Here is a 20,704-nt window from a genome sequence, read left to right as displayed (position 1 = left end):
CTTAAACAGACAGAGTAGCGTATAATTTATTAATTTTAGCATTATTCCATAATCTTAGTCTTAAGCTTATTCGGGGCTTCACTACAATGCATAAATAACTAAACATAAAAGCTATACTTGAATATAGTAGAAATAGACTGTAAAACTATCTATATTCGGTCCAACACAAAATGTCTACATTTCAGAATATGCTAAAGACTACAGTGAAGTCTAAATACACCATAATATTCACGCATAGTAGATTAAAGATTGATTGAAGTAAATTTTGACGTGTTTAACTTACCGTAATTCAATATTGGATTTATAGATTAGCCATGTCTATTATAATGCACTATAGCTAAGTTTACTAAATTTATCATAAGGCATATTTAGTAGCCCGTAACTGGAGATTGTAAATGAACATTCCATGTTAGAATACAGATAACAAAGTGCGGTAGGATATTGAGTCACTATTGGTACTCAGTAGTACATCAATAAAAGGTGAACAAGGTACTAATGACTTATTATGCGAATGTAGGCGATATGTACACGTAGTGAAGCCCCAAATAAGCTTAAGACTAAAATTATGGAATAATGCGAAAATTGATAAATTGTACGCTAGATCGTAAGACTGTATAAGTTTCTAATTGCGGAAGATGTTTACGGAATGTATAGTAGTAATTGTATTGAGATGCTTAGACTCTGAGATAATAATGACGCTAATTATGTAGTACTGTGAGATTTGTATTGTAACGCTTTTATTAGAAGCACGAATTATGAATTTATAGCGTGATGGTAAATTTAGATGTGAACTTGTAACTTAATTGGTGAGATATGATAGTGCTTGAAAGAAAATTATTGTGTAACGAATTGCATATAAATTGTGAACATTGCTGTGATAATTTAGATAGTTCTTGGTAGTTGTGAGATGAACCTGATCTTATGTAATAAAGTGAAGTTTACAAGAAACTGTAGTTCGTGTTGTATTTTTGAGAAGACACTTTATCACAGTACAGTACAGTATTCAAATAACTTATACCCAGTTTCAAAATCTAACTCAAGCTATAATTTAGTGATTTTGAAACATCAATATTTCTTTCAAATAGATAAAATAGTAAGCATTAATTACAATTATAATAACATATTACATGTAATGACGAAATTAACGTAGTTCTTCACGTAATGCCTTATGCAAATTATGTAGACATTTATACAGTATCTAAATCTTCTTTTACGTTGTAAACTTTCACTGCTCTCTTACCAATGTTGTATAGCTTCTGTATACACTACCAATGAACATAACGTTAGGCGCTTCTACTCAAGTAACTTCATAATACTTTGTAGATAATTGCCTAGTAGTTTATCGTAGCTAAGCCTATAAAAATGAGTAATAGAAGATGTGCAAAAAAATTTATTTATTTCTTTCCCTCTCTCTATTTGCTATTCAAAATATGCATATACACTTTCTAAATTTACAAATTGATTACATTACTAGTTAATCTAACACGTAGGTATATTAACATACCCAAAACACCGGTTATCATAATATCTTAGCTGAAGATATCCATTTGTCTATGCTATTTTTACTATGTTTTAATACTAACTATCAATTATCACTATATCTTAACACAAGATATCCATTATCGCTATACTTTAACATGATCTAATTATGTTTTCTCGTTATGTTAATTATAATGCCGTAACAAGTAGACTAGCTGATAAGATTATAACATGCATTATAAAACTGTCTTCCCAAATGATATAATATATCTTACTACTATATAATTAGATACCTTATTTAATTATATCCTTAAACTGATTAGATGAAGTATACATGGTCAAAAGATTAATAGCAGTTATTTATTATATCACTCCATTTAATAGAAAAATTAATTATAATAGTCGCAGATAACGTAATTCTGTATATTGCACTCTATGAATTAAATGGACAATATAGACAAGTTCAAAGTTATTAAAAATTCAGTAATAAATCATCACAATTAAAACTAACTATAATTGTCACAATATAGACAAGTTCAAAGTTATTAAAAATTCAGTAATAAATCATCACAATTAAAACTAACTATAATTGTCACAAGGTCGTTTGCAACAATCGAGTTCCCGTTCCACACTTATCCTACTCTCTTCAGTCATACAGTAAAACTGCCACCAAGCGTCACTACTCACTCTACTTCCGCGAAGGACCTCAGTCAACAGTAAAAGGCGGACTAGAAGCGTCTGGATAAATTTACTAAACTAACTTTATTAGGTCTCCGTATTTTCCTCCTCTCCAGCGAGGTAAATTACAACCTCTTATATACTTGTATCAATTCTACACCTTTGCAACCTGTTAATTATTCTTATACATAACTTAGTCTTTTCTATAACTTTGTAATCCTATTAATTACTATCGGACAAATATATGTTAATTGATATTATGCGCTAATAATATTATAGCCCCAATTAACAACTTAAATCCTGTTTAAGATCTAACAGATTCCCTACACGTGTGACAACCGCCATTTTGGTTATTACACGTCATTGGCATATTGAGTACCTTACTTCTACACATTCGTTAATGGAAGTCCTTTAACGATTGAACCTCACAATTTTTCAACAGATCATAATCTTTACGATTATCTAAACGTAACCGTCTACTTTTACTTCAATAACATTATCACAATGTTAATTAAAATATCTTAAACCGTAACAATAATAAATACTGACAATCGCAATGATACATTCAATACTATAGTTATTTACTAATTTATACTCTTATATAGCTTTGATGATGGCTAACAACACTCCATATATTTAAAAATCAATTATAACGGCAATACAAGAACATCATTATACTGTATAGCAAAGCAGTTCATTTTCAAATAGAGTAAAAGTTATTAGAAAAATTAATGTGGTAGCTTATAACACTCCTTTTACTCAAAATCGTAACTGTAATATCACGTATATCACGATACTACCCAGCAACTCTATTCATTTTAGATAGGATAGCTGTTAGCAGAAAATCGATTGAGTAGTATCACTCCATTTACTCGAAAATTAATTAGAACAGAAATATACAATATAACACTCTTTACCAATTCTGTTTATTACAATGTTAGGTAAATGGGATTTAATATTACTAGAGATTTAATACAATGCCAGATCAATCCTGCTGTTATCGAAGTAGACTACCGGTACTGCATTAATTAGCCATGATCAACTAATTATTATTTGTGATACCTTATAATTAAAATAAATACAATCCAAAATTTAAGATCGATGAAAACACTCAATTTTTCATCAAACTACCTTAATTGTATATGGCGTGGCAAACGTTATCAATTACACGAAAACGTGATATTCTACCTTCATAATGATAAAAATCATATAAATTAATATTAACCGTGAACTAAGGGTACCGTTCTTATCCTGTAATCTTAATGGATAGCAATTACGGATATGAACTTAAAGTTGACACTTACTTAGCTTTTATACTGCTATATCAGAATTATTACTTATAATATAGCAATAAATATCAATTAAAACAAAACTGCTTGCCAAGTATCATGTGATTATTATCCAAGCCATCGATTGGCTACAACAAATCTATGATTCGTTAATCTAGTTGCCATATTAGATAATGGTGTCATTGTATATCTTTTGCTGTGAGGGTAGTGCTTAACAACAGAGTTCTAAATCAGTATGATAGCTTTATTGATTAATAGTTCACGTTGTATTAACTGTAAAAGATTTCTAGTAGGAGGTGAAGAAAGAAGAATTTAGCCTTTTGATAAATAGTCTTCACTATAGTGATAGAATAGAACGGTCATAACAGCCATGGCTTCTAACGTTAATATCGAATTATATTTAGAAAAGCATCGTATTAGCTCTGTTTTAGAGGTATTTCAAAACTTTTATTTTAATTTTATCATTTCTCATAGTTATTTATTAGTCGGAAATTAAAATATTAGCCTTGATATTCTATTGTAAGAAACGTTAATCACATTGAAATGCATATTTCCTTTAACCAATGGCGCCAATTTCAGTTACATGGATGTCGTTCTAAGCAAGCCTAACTGTTGTCATTGAATTACTGATTCGAGATAGAATTGTTCAGCATTTATGAATAACGCATTAACAATATTGATAATTAATGTTCTGTTCTAGGATTTAATGCAAAAGATAGTTCGCGAAACACCACCAGATCCAATTAAGTTTATGATTAGGAATTTACAAAAATTAGATGATAAATCCAAAGGAAGTCAGGTAAAAGAATTTGCTTTCCATTTGTATAGCTTATTTTCTACAGGATTGAAATTAGGAAACAGATGAATGATTATATCATATTGACATAAAGATTGCACTAACTTAAATGTAATTCTGTTTTATCAACATTTCGCTTATTTGTAACATAATTTGTTATCTGGTATAGGATAGCTATCAAGGTTGGGGAAGTATTCAACCACAACAGACTGGAAGTGGACCTAGTCAACATAAGAAAAGTCGTGGAACCCCATTAGGTACCTTAACTAAAATTACACCTCCACGTATTTGCCATGGTATAGCTATAGAGTAGTTGTATAACTAAGTTTATCTTTATAGATATCTTTCCACTTTTATCGCCCGCTCTTGTAAAAATAATGATTATACATTAAAATGCAGGCTGAAATAAATCTAATTTGCCTTGATTTAGGAAAAAGTTCTGACTTTCGATTGAATAATACAACCTACAGCCAGGACTGGCAAACAGTAGGATTAACGGATGGGAATGCTGTTGGCTCTCGATCTCGTGATTATAATAGACCATGGCTAAGTGGTACTAAAACGTCTAGTCATAAAGTCAATCAATCCGATAGCTTTAAGACCAGAAAAGGTTATTCCGATGATGGCGAACAAGATATTGACAATCAAAGTAAGATTGACTAACCTTAAAAGATTTAAAGACTATCTCATTTTCTGTCTACAGAGTTTTGATCGATTGATATTTTGCTTTTGCTACTAAAAATTAGGCTGCACTAAAATCTCTAATAATATTAGGTTTTTCGTTTTATCACCAAGAGTATAATGTATTATGCTAATTTTAGTATACAGTCAGCAAGACTAGAAGCACATTCTGTCTTTTACCAGGTTATACATTATCAAATATGCTGTTACAGGCAATCCTTGTATGCCTTCTGATCTCACACATATTTTTTTATGATGGTGCCACAAATACTGGTTGAGTTCACTTCTATATGTAACCTATATCAGCAATATCGTAGTTTAAAAACACATGTTCTAACTGAAATTTATCCTGCACTAGTTATATAATACTGCACACCAGTAAAACGATTCTAGTTGATCTGATCAACGTGAATACATAATTTATAGCGTAGATAAAATGCGTAAATGAATATCTTATTTACCTCCTGCCAACTCTTAAATTAATCCATAGAAGAAAGTAATCGGATAGTGATTTTATAATGCTTTCGGACAAACAGTAAGATTATAGCCATATTTAATTTTCTATCCAGATTATAAGTTATTTGATAAAAGTAGCAAAGGCGATCCATTGAATGCCTTCTTCAGTCAAACTTCGATGACATCTTCAACAACGTAAGTCAGCAACTAAATTAATAATTAGTAATATTTTAATCTAAAATTTCTTAATTTTATGATAACCTTCCTATCAATATAAATCACTAAACTCTATTTTTACTTCATTATCCAATGATTATTTAATAATAGAATGAAAAAAAGTAAATCTATAGAACGGCGTAAGTTGTTTGATATGCTGAGTACTGCATGGCATTCATCATAAGATCTCAGAATCTAGCATTGCTGCAATTAGACTAATAGTCCTGGGATGAGCCTTTATTTGACTAGTTCAATTTCATATTTTGTGATTAATCTTATTTATTTTTGACGATAATTTTGTTTTATTCCCAAATTCTGTGAAATAAATGACTTAAATTTCGATTTACACAGCTCAAACTTGGAATACAAAAAATTTACCGGCAGTAAGTTCTTCAAAAATTAGGACATGATATCATAGATTTTCATATACCTTTTTCTGAATATTTTTACTTTAATATGATTAAGATGACTGTGATGTACCTATTACATACATGGATGTGAATTGAATGATATAATGGTTAGCACTGATAGTCATTTAAACCATTCTGAATAGGGTTTGATGGATTCTCTTCAATCTATTTCAAATCGAAAATTACCTAAAGGTGATTCTCTACTTTCTGATGAGCTCAAAAATCATGGCAAATATTATGATGATTTATCAACACCTACAACTTCAATTGATAAACAACGGTAAGTATCATCTTTTAATTTACGACAAAAAAACACTTATTGCAAACTAACTAGACTCTATTGCTTACATCTCTCTTGCCAATTCATATTAGAGCTGCAAGATATCAGCAAGTTAAATTGTTGAAAAGTAACCATAAGAAGCAGCTACAAGTATGTAAATTTACTAATATACTTAAAAGATGAAATTAGCTATTCAATCCTATATTTGGATATTACGAATTAGTTGACCTAAAGTTGGTAATAGAGTGAATTGCTTCTATTAAATTTCATATGTAAATCTTTACTGAAACGGAAAATTTAGGAATTAGTTAATCAAGAAGGAAATAGAATAGAAAATCAAAGCTATCATCAACAAAGTTTTATTAATGACGACGAATACGACGATAGTCACGAATTACTGGGTAATATAAGTATTGGCTAGTATTTTTGTGGCAGCATTTTTAGTCCTTATTATAAAATCTGAGATTTATTATGGTCTTGCATGACCTTTATTAAAGTAATACTGTATCATAACTTGTATAAATGCTATAAATTGTTAACACTTAGCTATGATAGTAAGAAAAAACTGTCTTTAACTTCAGAGGATTCCGCGGCTTTAGCTGAAGAAGGCGTAACGAGGGTTCGAAATAGGCGATTAAATGCACCTGTGGCTACACGAAAGGTTAGCAAATTTGTTTTAAAGATCCCTTTATATTAATAGACTAGACTAGTTCCTGCTTATTGCGATTAGTATAACAATTAAGATAAATTTCTTGTAACAATTATTTATTTCTATCATCTTTAGGCTATAAATAGACAAGGAGGCTTAAATATGCAATCTATTATTCAAGGTCAATTTAATAGGTTAGACTAATTCCCCTGTAGCTTTAAGAAGCGGCTAACTATCGGTTGATAAGATTTTAACATTATTAACATTTGGAAAATTCTCTGTAACTTTAGAATGATAGAGCATAAAGATCCACAGGAAAATTTGAAAGGTAATATTTTCTTTCTTGTAGTTGATTCCGTAATCGCATAAAAGACTTGCAAGAAATATCCTATGTTGCAAGATACCGTTATAATTTATTCTTTAAAATGCTATATATAGTTTAAAGGAGATCAAACTATTTATTGTAAACAGTATATTACCACTAAGCTTTTAAATTCTATTACATGAATATCGTATGTAGGCCAGTATCTGTAACTATTTAAACTAATTTATAGTTTACTTTTCCTTAATAGCTGTAAGTAGTTGTATAATGAGCTCTTTCTTACTTTACAGTGATATAGATAAACTAGACGTTTGAAATTACACTTGATGAATTATCTAATCGTTAATAGAAGCTTTGAGTTTAAGCTGAGATAAATTTAAATGCACGAATTGATTGATGGTTTTATAATTAATGTGAAACCGTATCATTAGTTCAGAAAATTTGATTAATTTTTCGAAAAATCAGTCAGTATTGTTATGTACCTAACTAGAGAATAGATATACTTAGCTTGTCTTAATTGCTAAATCGAATGGGTTTATATTATTATTAGAGCAAGATGACGAAGATTATGAAATAACTACAGCTAGGAGTCAAGTCAGTGATACTAACAGTCTATCGCATATTATATCACAAGTAAGTTTACCACTGCATCTGTTAGTTTTGCTCTTATTTACGTCTTCTATCCATTATCAACTATGTAACGCTCACAACCGCTCTCCCTACTACTAATTTGTCTAGCCATTATGGAAGTCGAATCAAGATGATGATGGTAATTCGTAATAAGTGTAATCGCGCTAAGTGATTTATAAAGTGGTGGTTGTATTTATTCATCGACTAATCCAATTAATTTCATTATTAATCGCAATAATTAGCCTTCTCGACGACTAGTGGAAGTAGAGCTGTTCAGAGCAGTGTATTCGACCAAGGCCGTTATGGCTACCGTAGTGCTGAAGATTTTGCACAATCCACAAACACTGCTAGAACTGACTATACACCCGACCAGGTAGTAGAAAATAGCTAGCTTCATATGATACCGTAGAAAAAACTAACCGTATTATAGTTTATGTAATGTAATTAATAGCATACTTATTCGCTCTTAATAACTGAGCCTTTATATACCAAGTAGCCATTGGGAAAGAATACTAAGATTTAATTGTAGCATTACTCCCTAGTGACGTAATTGCACATGCTTAGGTAGAATAACGGAAGTTATGGGAATTTAAGTGTAGTACGCTATTACCTTAAAATTACAATCTTCAGTTAGAAGGATACGTTTACCTTAATATAGAGCACAGGGATAAAAGGATGTATCGATGAAATTAAACTATACTTCAGTTTAATATTTAGATTTTATCTAGAAGTATTTTATATTATTCGCACAGCAGAGATTTTTAAGTGGTTTATCTAATTGCTTCTGTTACAGTGAACTGCAATATACAACGTCATATAGCCATTAATTTACTTTCTAAATCATAACTGGTAAAGTGTATGATGGCATAAATTTTATATTAAAATTGTATGCTGATAAGGATTCAAGTTTATTACTCCAACATTTCATCTAATATCAACGCTATTTCGCGTCTGATTAATTACATTTTGCAGTGTTTATGATGCAAAGAATAAAAATAATTCAATAAGTTATCAAAGTTATAGCTTTCCTGTATTCTTACTTACGAAGATGCTAGTTTGTAGCACAATTTTAATCTCGATTTACATTAACATAAATGGAATTAATTAGGAATCTTCGAGGCCAGACGACCGTCAAATTAGTAGCCGAAGTGAATCAAATCCAATAAATAGGCTGGATTCCACACGTACTTTTACATTTGAAGATAACAGTCGCCATGTTTGGAGAAAAACTCAATCTGAAGTTGATGATACAGACGTTAGTGAAGCAGGCTGGGCACCAACATCTAGTAAGTTTCATTAAGATTCTACATTACTTTGCATTGTTAATATGCCTAGCCAATACTCTTAGAAATTTTACTAAAGATAGATTCAATGTAACTGTTTTCATTTGCTGATAAATCAGATGAGCATTTTCCTATAGAACGTGGAAATCATGAAATAGTAGACAAAGGAAGCTCAACAATCGGTAAAATAACAAGCTATCTAACAATATGCTACTTTAAATATCTTAAATCGGAAACTCAAACTTATTAATGGCTAATTGTAATTATTTATTCTGGACTAATTTACCTAGGCTTTAGGTATGCACCTCTGGAAGATAGATAGATAATAATTGATCGATACAATTCTTCTATTTACTCTACTACGGCAAGGGTGTATTATTTTTATGCCATGATACATCTCTTCCTTCGTAAAAATTATTCTTAAGATAGAAAAAATCGGTTTAACTTTATGCGCTTTCATTATTAATATCATATCTCAAAGGGTGGCTGTTTAATATCTATTAAGATGAGCTCATAATCGACTAGCTAATCAAACTGTGGTACTGCACTGATTAGCCATACAGTTATAGTTAGCATACAGTGTAACTAGACCTGTATGTAAAATTCGGATATAATTATGACTAGTAATGGGTATCCCATGAAAGTGATTATTATATCACTCTGAAAACATATTTTTAACGTTCAGAAATTAAGAAGTTGCAATATACAGTAATACGTACAGAGGGTGCTAAACGTGAATTCCCTTATGAGGGTAGGATTGGATTTCAAACACTTATACGTATTATGTTTGTACAGAAATAAAAACATAACTAACTTGCAAGATTTTTCGCGAAGTCTATTCATAAATCTCATTAATTTTAAAAATTTGTAATCTTTAAAATATCACCAGTAAGTCTCCACGGTTGACGACAATGTTTATTGGCAGCACACAGTATACTTTTATCCACTTTTATAATATAACAGCAGCAATAGTCAAAAAAGGGCTGTTCATGTAATGCACATAATGAGGTTGCGTAACTTATTTCAAAAATATGCGTAATACCCTATATTATCCCAACCTCATAGAACAGATGATAAAATATAGATCAGTAAATAGTCATCAGTTGATAAACGGATGATACTTTGTGCATTGCAATAGTTATAGTATAGACATTTATCAACTACACATAGTGCGAAACTGTTTAAATACAAAGGAGTATATACAAAAAAGGCCTATTCATATAAAGCGACTTTAATGACATGATGTTAACGCTGCAAAGGAAGCCATTCAATTTTTCCATTTTTTAACAAATGTTCCGATTTGATTTCATCCAAGTATTTGACCTGCAATCAAAATAAGCCCAACGGGTTTTATTCAATTACACGATAAACTGTAAGCAACTTACGTATGTACAAGTATAAAGCATTGATACGCATAGATTTCTGACCTGCATACGGACGTATTCTACTAATTTAACTAGACTAATAACATCATGACGAGCACTGGTGTGTGAAAATAGATTCCTAAAATGGCACAGATATAAATTAGTCGTACAGTCTAGCAGATAAATATGGAGAAATTAAGAGATTGTTTTATTTGGCATCGTTTTTAATCTACCTCCATAGAGCAGCAGCTAATATTCGATCATTTGACATAATACCCTAAATGTAATAACAATATTAACAGATTGTAGGGTTTTAATCCAAGATATTATTCGATGTAATGTTTTGAAAGCTGTTCTTGACGTAATTTTTAACCTCATCATAAGCAAAGGTCATGCCATAAAACTCTTTTAATAATTCACTAGTTTGTGCAGAAGTAGAGCTGACCTAGAAGTTAAGTTTATAATAATTAAGTCTTGAGTTGTTACGATTCGGTATCATTGCGCAGTAGTCTCTACATCTATTCAGTAAAATTAGTTATCTTACCCCTATTGAATAGATTCGAGATTCGACATCTTCCCAGAAGAACGTTACTAGCTGCTGATAAGCATATTTCCCATCTGAACCTTCTTGCTTCAGTCTTACCAAGCACATCCTTAGAGAAGATACGTACCATAGAGACAAAAATTGAAATGATTATCACTCACTTAACTAACATTGGTCAATTATTACACTAGTAATTCTATTGATGTTATCTTCCCTCCTTAGTATCAACAAGTGCTTAGTCTACTACCATCATATTAAATTTAAGCTGAGGTTTGAACGTGCTATAGCTCGAATATATTTCTCAGCAATGTCCGCATCATATATATGTATAATTCAACTATATACAAATACAGTATTCATTGTCGATAGGTAATCGGGTAATTAAACGCGTATTAAAATAGCTTTCACTATGCATTGGATAGTCAAATGTGCTCTACTACAAATTATATTATTCTATTAAATAACTTTTTGTCGCTAAATTGTACATGCTAGCTAGTCATTGGTAAGACCTTTTCCAGGAAGCGTATCTTTCCATTCTAAAAATCGAGTTGAAACGTCGTTAACTTACCAAACATGTAATTGATTGATTAAAAACCATGACTGGAATGTATCTGGTAGTTGGCATACTATAACCGATGAGAAAGCGTTTTGAAACATTATCAGTAATAGAATGCTATTGATATACCATATCATCTACAAAGATCAACTCTAATAACTAGTCTTGTGCATGAATGATAAGCTGGGTTATCAGTAATCGATTGATTACCTTTATAAAAATCGGAATAATTTATGTTGTCGACACAACTGTGATATAGGTTGAGAGCGCTACGTTGCAGGATCTAACAAAGAGGAAAGGATCAGTTTTAGCATTTTGTAGCCAAGTTGATGCATTAAAAGTGGAGTGATTGCAGATTGTAAAAAGTAATTGTGCAAGTCATGTACACTAATATGTTTTATCACCAATATCGCAGGATGTATAACTTACACGATTAGGTGAGAAAAATTGCATGATCTTCGTTAAAAATCTCCCAATTTTATGCTCCCTTGATTCTTCATTAGTATCATCGGTTGTAGTAGATCTCGTCCCCTATGTAGAAACAACATGGAGTTTAGCATAGTCGATACTGGATATGCTTGGATAAAGTCGCTTTTGAATCATTGAGCGTTAACAATTGTTCCTATTATTTCATGACATGATGATAAAATTATATCATTATTCTTCTATAAGAATCGATCCTACCTTAGCTTGTGTGGTGTACGATGCTAGAGAGCGGAGAGGTGGATTAGTCGATCGTGTTAGTCGAGGACCGAAAAAGTGGATCCAACGATAAAATTGATACCTCGAAACCTATACCAACGATTGATCATGAACAAAGTGTGTCATTTCAAGCACATTCTAGTGGACACGTACTGCAATACTGTTTGTTGGATTAGAATTGTCGATTCTGCACGAATCTCCTGGTAAAGTATATTGCCATTACACACACAATTACGTTGTTATAACCATATAAATATACCTGAAAAGGCAGAAGGCGCAGGTAAGCAACCTTCCACGCCGACATCGTCAAGGATTGATCGAATTTTGTAGCAATATTATGATAGAACAAGTCGCAATGAATAATTCCGATTCTCCGCTACAATGAATTGACCACCTGATCCAGTATAGTACAGTACAGTATAATGCTGCATAGTACTGTACTGTACACTGCTCGGGACTCCTGTTGTCCATACTGTACCTACTGCGCTGTATGTCAAAGCAAGCACTCACGCGTACTGTAGTTTACTGTACAGTACTGTACAGTAGGCCCAGCCATAATAACCCCGATTACTCAGATACTCAGCGTAAATATACAGTATGTGCAGTAAAGTAAAGTAGGAACATCTGAGAGAGAAGTTGCCCGATAGAGGCATACTGTAGAAATGGAGGTGCAGGAATTTTCGAAGCTATAAAGCATGTCAATAAAGTACTGTACTCAGCCCCAATCATTGCTCCATACAATCCTATTGTTGATTCCAATGTAGTAGTGTACACTGGTACAGACTGTACTGGACACTGTACCATCATGGTACAACGGTATAAGAATTTTTGACAACGGAGAATGGACTGGTGGTACTACTACCAGTAGACCATATGAGTACAGTATAGCAAAGGCTGCTTGAATCCTTGCTTTCCCCCCTCTCAAATGAGATGTCAACTATGACATACCGATAATATCTAAAAATTTTGTCAATTGACGCACTTTTAGTACTCGCGCAAGACGAATTGGCGCCACGTCCAACAGATATTCTAAATTCGGCCATTTGTTTTTGACGGACTGAAATCCGCGCCACGTACAGTACATTCGTACAGTACAATACAGTACAGTGCAATTTCTTTTGTTTTCCGATATCTACAGTACAGGGTGTCTCATAAGCATTTCCCACTGTTTGAAATGATATGAAATTATAGTTTCAAGTCCTTATTAGACAAATTTGGTATCATTTGATTGGAAATAAGATGCTTTATGCGAATATGTAATTTAAAAGCACATAAAATGTGTTCAAGTTACTAATACAGTACATTCTCCGTTTGAAAAAATTCTTGTTGCTATGATGTACAGTACTGTACTGTACTGTACTGTACAGTGTACAGTACAGTAAAATGTGTAGGCTGGAGAGGTTATGATGCCTGGATAAAATTAGTGGGCAGATACAACCTAACCAAGTGACAATATTTTGCATCTATGGACTGACTACGTAGAATAAAGTAACTCTTTTGTAGCTATTTTAGTCCCTAGTGAAGTGTACATTGCATTCTGACTGTTTATTTCATAAAATACAGTGTCAGTAAAACTGCATGGACTTTTGAGATTCCTAAAATACTACTGTAGCTAGAAGTGCTAACGATCCAAAATGAATTAAAATACGGCTGCATGGTACAATCTACTGTATGGAGGTTCTCTCTTTAGTCACGGTTAGAGGCATGCCTTTTTTTTTGGACCTCTATGGTGCAAACAATCCAGCTTAATATACTCGTCGATCTTTTGGATCTATATAGATCGACCATCTTTCTTCTTAGCTTATTATTGGTTTGTTAGTGTTGATACCGTCTGTCATTTCCTCTTCATATCGCTGACTATTTGAAGCAAATAAACTCTGTTTTACTGGGAAAGGTATTTTTTGATATCTCTATGCTTTTACTATATGATTATTATTACAATCGACTTGACATTCAAGTCCACAATCCACAGCTTTTAGCTACATACAGTAGAATTAATTGAAACTGTAGAGTGCAGTAGTAATGCCTTGCTATTGTGCTATGACCTTTTGGATATCGATCATGCTGTTGAGCGATCATATTGTCTACTTTATTGCTAAGCATTCTGCACTCTTAGTAGTTATCTTTCACTTGTGTCCTATACGCCTGATAGAGTTTTGTATGCAACCTTGCAGCCAATCATGACGTTATTTATTGACTTATTGCCATACAGATACAGTTGTAGTTACAATCCATTATTAATGAGTGTACGCTTGCAATAATGGAACAATCGACAAGAAGTTAGCGAGTTCTACCTAATATTGACGCCATTACATTGAATTGGATCGTTCCAGAGGTAGAGATATCACTAGGCTGGAGAAATTCATTTACTTTACTTAATCCAATTTTAAGCTTGCTATCTAGCAAATATCAACTCTGACTTGACGCATTGATTATTCTTGTTGATACCAAGTATCGCAACTTAGATAATTAATTAATGACTTTTGCAAGCTTCATCTAATTATAATCGATGCTGATCATCATCAATCTTCCTTCTATTTTGATACCCTTACAACTTATAGGATCATCTTACGCTGCTTTATCCATCATGTTACTTCGGATTCTACAACTAGTACTGTACATCATTGTTGCTATCATTTTGGGAGTGTTGACAGGTCTGCAACTCCTAATTTCAATGCTTAGGAATCCCAAAAAGTTCTTTTACAAGTCAGAAAAGACAGGTATGTTAATCGGTATAGGCAGTGACCAAGAATATCACGAGCACTGCTTTCTATAAATGATAGTACTTTACCAGGTATCAAAATCTTGGTGAAGTATAGATTTATTGTATGGATGTATACTGTAGATATACTGCACTGCACTGTTTGTAAGTAGATAATTATAATTGATATGATGTTGCTTACGTTAAAATTAGCTGTAACCTTGGCGTTATACCATATTTAAGCTATAAAGCTGACACATACTGGAATTGTACTATAGATCACTACCTGTTTTGCTAGTATAAGGGTATGTACTTATCATTTTCTCTGTACTGTATTGTATACAGCATTTTAGATATACTGCAAGAAGATGTTATCAGTCTCGGATGATGTGATTATTGTTTGATGATTTGCACCAATAATGTTATTGAAGCTTAATGCACAAAGTAATATAGTGAGTTGGGTAATTTATTGCTTACGCGTAGTGAGTTAGACAATCTACGAGTCTCGTATATTGTGTCTGTTGTGAGACTCCAGTAAAATGTTGTTATGAAGTACTAGTCTGGATAAGTAGATGAAGAATAAATACCTTTACGCGTATTTTGCTCACAAGATGACATTGCAATTGGTGTCAGTAGGCTACTTTTACAAGTTGGTTAGCTTCCATTATATCTTGTAAAGATGACGAATTAGATAATGTAAACGAGTTTCACGATGATCATCGTTATTACTAGCTGCTGTCTGAACTGGATAATTCTGTATGCTCAACTGATATGGTATCAGTTATAAAATCGACCACTAAAAATACTATGCAAAAAATAATTCTTGCATACTGTAGATACTAGTATCTTCGCAGTCGCTTCATCAATTGATAGATGCGTATATGAACTCCGATTGAGGCTGATTTACGCGATACGTAGCCTTAAAATACATCTGTATAATTATGCTTTAACTAAATTATGTGCCATCCTAATCCAAAATTATTTAAATTTAGATTGAGCACTTGATAGCCTTCGCTCGCCAACGATTCAAAATCAGTAATATCCAATTGGTAGTTGGTAGCCAACTCCCGATAGAGCTATAGCTCAATTGTGTACGAACATACAGTAGTAGTATTTATTATACAATCCGAATAGCAATACGAAATTTTACATGTTAGTCGTCCATTACAAGCTACCTTAGTTATGTATATTCATCCATACATAATATTGATGCCATGATTAATAATTGATTGACTTTGTATCTTTATGGTTGTCATTATCATGAAACTCTCTAACACACCATATTATTTCTGAACATGCTATAGTTGTTCCAGCCATTGCCAAACCTGAGTATGGAAAGCATGGCATAGCGTATACTAGCAAACTTGCTGTTCATTACGTAGCGTCTGGTACTCCTGGCAAGCCTTTAATTCTTTTCATACACGGCTTTCCAGAGGTATGCATAGCAACAATATGATATACAATCGTCGTATCGATAAACGTGATCACTTTTGACCCGTTGCCAAGTTAGTGGATCGTTTACTGTATATTTAAGAACATTTAACAAACTTCGAGCTGGCGGTTAGCTTGATATTTCACTCACCTGAACTACAGCGTTAAAACTAAGCAATATGTTGTATTCAAAATTTGAATACCACATGCTTTTTTAAGCAACTCATATCATTCAATTAAATTCACCCGTAAATGTAATCATAACCGATGTCATTTATAAATCTAGTTTTGGTTTTCATGGCGTGCTCAACTTAAAGAATTTGGTAACGATTATTATGCTGTTGCAATGGATAACAGGTATTGTTTACGCATTACATTTTAAATTAGGTGCAACTTTTGACAAGTAGTACTCCTTACCAATTATATTACGAACGAATACCAGCATAGATAATATTATTACAATACTATCTGCTATCGATATACCCACTTTTCACAAAATGTAAAAATAAGACATTTTAAGTTGTATACTAAAAGGCAAATGGTTTTACTGAAAATTTTGCCAAGCACATGTCCGATCTGCAGAGAATACCCAATGTATTGTCTAAAAGTATTTATGATATCTAATTTCTATTTAGAGGATATGGTGATACCACTATCCCTAGCTTAAAATCTAAAGATTATTGTATTGATCTACTTGCTCAAGACGTTAAAGAAGTGGTAAGAATTATGATTTTACATAACTTACTCATGTTATTAGTAAATCAACTTAACTCATCTGTATATTCCGGCATTTTTTTGAAGGTTGAGGCCTTAGGATATGACACTTGTACTTTAGTTGGTCATGATTGGGGCGGTGCGATAGCTTGGTAATATTTATGCCAATATTTATGCCAATACATTTTAACTATCATTTTTACCCTGATAGCATAGATACTGTACAATAGTAATTTCATTTTAGAATAGAATACCTTTCTTCTATTAAATGCGCTATTGTGACTTACTGCTATTTCACGAATTGTTTTATTTTTAATGAAGTTATGGCATATCGTCGTGTTAGGCTATTCGTAAAACGTGAAGATTTTAATCTTGCTAATTATCAATATCTTCACAGGCATACTGCTATATCGTATCCGGAATATTTTAATAATCTAATTGTTATGAATGGCCCTCATCCAAAGTACGGAAGATTACATATGTATTTTTGGTCTGACATGTATTGTCTTGAGTTTGAACAAAAAGCTAACTAAAATTATTTCATAGATCTTTTCAAGACCATCTACAAAGTCATTTATCTCAAATAAAAAAATCTTGGGTACTTTAAAAAATAAAATAGTTATTGTTTTCTAATAACAAGAATCAAAATCAATATGTTATGAATTAGTACTACATACCACATAATTCATCATTATAAAAATTACCGTGGATAGAATACTGATCTGGGTAACTATCTTCATTTCTAGTACATTATCTTCTTTTTATGTCCTTACTTGCCGGAATTGATGTGTTCTAGTTTTGATTACGCTTTTGCAAAGCGAGCCTTCCGTAGTAAAGAAGGAGTAAGTATACACCAATTGTTATGCCCTTGGGATACATAGTTTCATCATATAGCCCAAATACTTCAATATATTGTATTGAAAGCATACCATTTCTTATGAATTTTACAGGGGTTTCAAAATACAGCAAATGTGACGGATGAGGACATAGAGGCATATAAGTATAACTTCTCACGACCAGGACGATTAACTGCTGCAATCAACTATTACAGAGCTAAGTTTTTTTATCCACCAAAACCTTCTCCTGAAGGTAAACTGAAAGTACCCACACTTGTAATATGGGTAAGATCAAGTAACGGTTGATATTCGATATATTACGATTCTTATGCTATAGCTACTTCAGAATTAGTTAGCCTGATTGGTAATATTGTATTGATATGAGTGAATTGATTAAAATAAAAGGGTGAAGCTGATCCAGTTCTAGAAAAGGAAATGAATAACAATCTCAGCCGATATGTAGAAAATGTGACCTACAGGTATTGTTCAAGGCGATATCTCTCTCGGTCTTGCTTTTACGTTTCATTACACTAGTATCTCTTACTACTAAATGTTAATGGTGATATTGAGGTGATACCATGTCATTAATTATATAAATTATGAGCATGCTGATTCGTTATATTTCTATTACTCTTTGATTCACTAGGGGTGTTGCCGCTAGCCATTGGGTTCAACAGGATGAACCAGCTCAAGTTAATCAACTGATGCGCACTTTTCTGGAAAGAAAATCTTGATTTAGTTACTAGTAGTTCAGGTGCATCGTAACTTCGGTCTGGTAATTGATTATTTGATACTGAGGTAGCAAACCAGTGAAATTGTCTATACGTTTTTATATTTCTCGCATACTGCCATATGTTAGTCGTTAGTTATTACATCCCATATATGGCATCAATTAGAATAGCTCGAAAAATTTGATCGAAATGATGGTTATTTCACATTAGACTTAAGGTAATACAAGATTGAATAGCTGCTGTGCGTAAACTTGAAAGGATTAGCGCATTTATCTTTGTTCTTTGTCTATATTATTGTCGAGAATATTCTTATGTCGTGTGACCTTATAAATTATATTAATTGCTTTAAACAGCTATTGTCATTCCTTTTCAAGTTTTAGTTCATAAAAATTAAATAAATTTACTTCCAATACGCAATGATTTGAAGCCTATCTATAAATAACTAATCTATAGAATACAAGTTTTCGTGCCTTGTCTAACAATCTCAGTTATGTTATAGCTCTATGAGAATAAATTGAAGATTAATCATATTAAATAAACAGATAAGGTAATACATAACTATCATGGTACGAATCACCGTGAAGAGTAAATGACTAAATTTAGTGTTAAACATTTATATATAGAGATAACTAATAATGACTTACAGTAAGAACTACGGTAGTTATTATTTTGTTACAGTAAATTATGTTGTATTGTAGTAAGAGTTTTCATAAGTTAACTTATATTAATTGATGATAGCGTAATGTTTTGTAACGCTTGTAATGATGAATATCCTGAAGATATTCAATTATAGATGATACCATAAATAATTCTGTATGTGGACATACTGTAGTCTAATTATCTAGAATCGTTCAGTAAATGTCCAAAATTATGAATAATGTCTGTATTATTTAGCTATCCAATATGAGCTAAATTTCATGAACTGTTATGACTCATACATGATAGCTGCTGCCGAAGGGTATTTAAGCTCGGCAGACAGTAGAATAAAAGAAGAATTATATAGTTGTTTTAACGTAGAAGCAAAGGCGAGTAAATTCTTGTGAGGTAGTTAAGGGATACTGAATCCCGGAGACTATAGTAATTTAGAGATTTGTTTTACGTTATCTTTGTCACGAAGCTATTTTGTGACAATAACGTTACACATTTATGTTGGCTTGTTCATTTGATTAATTAAGTTTCTCAAATACGTCATCTACAACGTCAAATACAGCGTCATCTTTGTGATGGCTCATATTTACTTGCGTTAAGGTCAACCCTAGCAAGGACTACTAGAAGAGAGTCTAGTTATTCTTGACTTTATTTATTCAACAATCACTATCTCTAAAAGCCCAAATAGATATTATTGTTGCTCAGCATTTGATAGCAAATCATCTATATTAAACCTTAAAGAGTGCGATTAGACTTACTTTACTATAATGACACCCACTAAATTTACTCTTAATAGTTACTAAGGGCAATATAAACATGCATGTCAGCGGATAACTTTTCTTAAGGTGGTTAATTAATTACAAAATTCAATAAAAGAGCAGCCTGCTTAACATAGAAACCAGTAAGCGTAAAACAAGGAAATTTAGCTTATACAACACAAATTCAAGATTTAAGGACCCTGGCAATTAAAGATTTCAAGTCGGTACCTCTAGTATGAATAGATTTATTTATTTATTGATCAATTTAATAAAACCAATCGTAATTGCATGAGGTTGATTGAATAATTCATTATATACGATATAATAGTCAAAGGTACAGTATTATAAAATCTAATCCAGTTCTTAAATTGTCACTGACAACGAATTACAATAAACAATATCAAAAGTATGCATTTGATCAGATTATTCAATATCCACTATCTGTACTTAACATATATTTGCTCAAATATTAACAAATAGTTACATGTTATTAACATTGTTGTGGAGAAGACGGTGCACTTCCTGAATTAAGTTTGTCCTTCATATGCTA

At 32.1% G+C, this 20,704-nt stretch overlaps 4 protein-coding genes across 4 annotated transcripts; 3 read left to right on the top strand and 1 right to left on the bottom strand.

The window, feature by feature from the left end:
* Positions 1-3,816: 3,816 nt before the first annotated feature.
* TRIADDRAFT_64150 (uncharacterized protein) lies at positions 3,817-9,419 on the top strand (the record flags this gene model as incomplete). Its single annotated transcript, XM_002115108.1, has 17 exons — positions 3,817-3,879; positions 4,147-4,245; positions 4,412-4,538; positions 4,673-4,891; positions 5,493-5,574; positions 5,947-5,978; positions 6,198-6,285; positions 6,378-6,435; positions 6,587-6,705; positions 6,832-6,946; positions 7,070-7,128; positions 7,225-7,262; positions 7,807-7,889; positions 7,995-8,025; positions 8,129-8,259; positions 8,995-9,172; positions 9,289-9,419. The coding sequence occupies 17 exons, from the start codon at positions 3,817-3,819 to the stop codon at positions 9,417-9,419; spliced, it is 1,653 nt and encodes a 550-aa protein (XP_002115144.1).
* Positions 9,420-10,112: 693 nt separating this feature from the next.
* On the bottom strand, positions 10,113-12,639 carry TRIADDRAFT_64149 (expressed hypothetical protein; the record flags this gene model as incomplete). Its single annotated transcript, XM_002114917.1, has 10 exons — positions 10,113-10,492; positions 10,597-10,672; positions 10,767-10,810; positions 10,907-10,978; positions 11,078-11,186; positions 11,646-11,703; positions 11,844-11,916; positions 12,063-12,164; positions 12,318-12,425; positions 12,595-12,639. The coding sequence occupies 10 exons, from the start codon at positions 12,637-12,639 to the stop codon at positions 10,415-10,417; spliced, it is 765 nt and encodes a 254-aa protein (XP_002114953.1). The 3' UTR covers positions 10,113-10,414.
* Positions 12,640-15,647: 3,008 nt separating this feature from the next.
* TRIADDRAFT_58988 (uncharacterized protein) lies at positions 15,648-17,714 on the top strand (the record flags this gene model as incomplete). Its single annotated transcript, XM_002115107.1, has 7 exons — positions 15,648-15,689; positions 16,029-16,092; positions 16,341-16,471; positions 16,754-16,824; positions 17,103-17,184; positions 17,269-17,333; positions 17,579-17,714. The coding sequence occupies 7 exons, from the start codon at positions 15,648-15,650 to the stop codon at positions 17,712-17,714; spliced, it is 591 nt and encodes a 196-aa protein (XP_002115143.1).
* A 252-nt stretch (positions 17,715-17,966) lies between these two features.
* On the top strand, positions 17,967-18,751 carry TRIADDRAFT_58987 (uncharacterized protein; the record flags this gene model as incomplete). Its single annotated transcript, XM_002115106.1, has 4 exons — positions 17,967-18,023; positions 18,132-18,302; positions 18,423-18,496; positions 18,664-18,751. The coding sequence occupies 4 exons, from the start codon at positions 17,967-17,969 to the stop codon at positions 18,749-18,751; spliced, it is 390 nt and encodes a 129-aa protein (XP_002115142.1).
* Between the last annotated feature and the right edge of the window lie 1,953 nt (positions 18,752-20,704).

Source organism: Trichoplax adhaerens, genomic scaffold (genome assembly GCF_000150275.1).
Source record: "Trichoplax adhaerens TRIADscaffold_9 genomic scaffold, whole genome shotgun sequence".
NCBI classification, from domain to species: domain Eukaryota; kingdom Metazoa; phylum Placozoa; class Uniplacotomia; order Trichoplacea; family Trichoplacidae; genus Trichoplax; species Trichoplax adhaerens.
The sequence above is the reverse complement of the archived record's forward strand: the minus strand, read 5'-3'. Positions and strand labels throughout refer to the sequence as shown.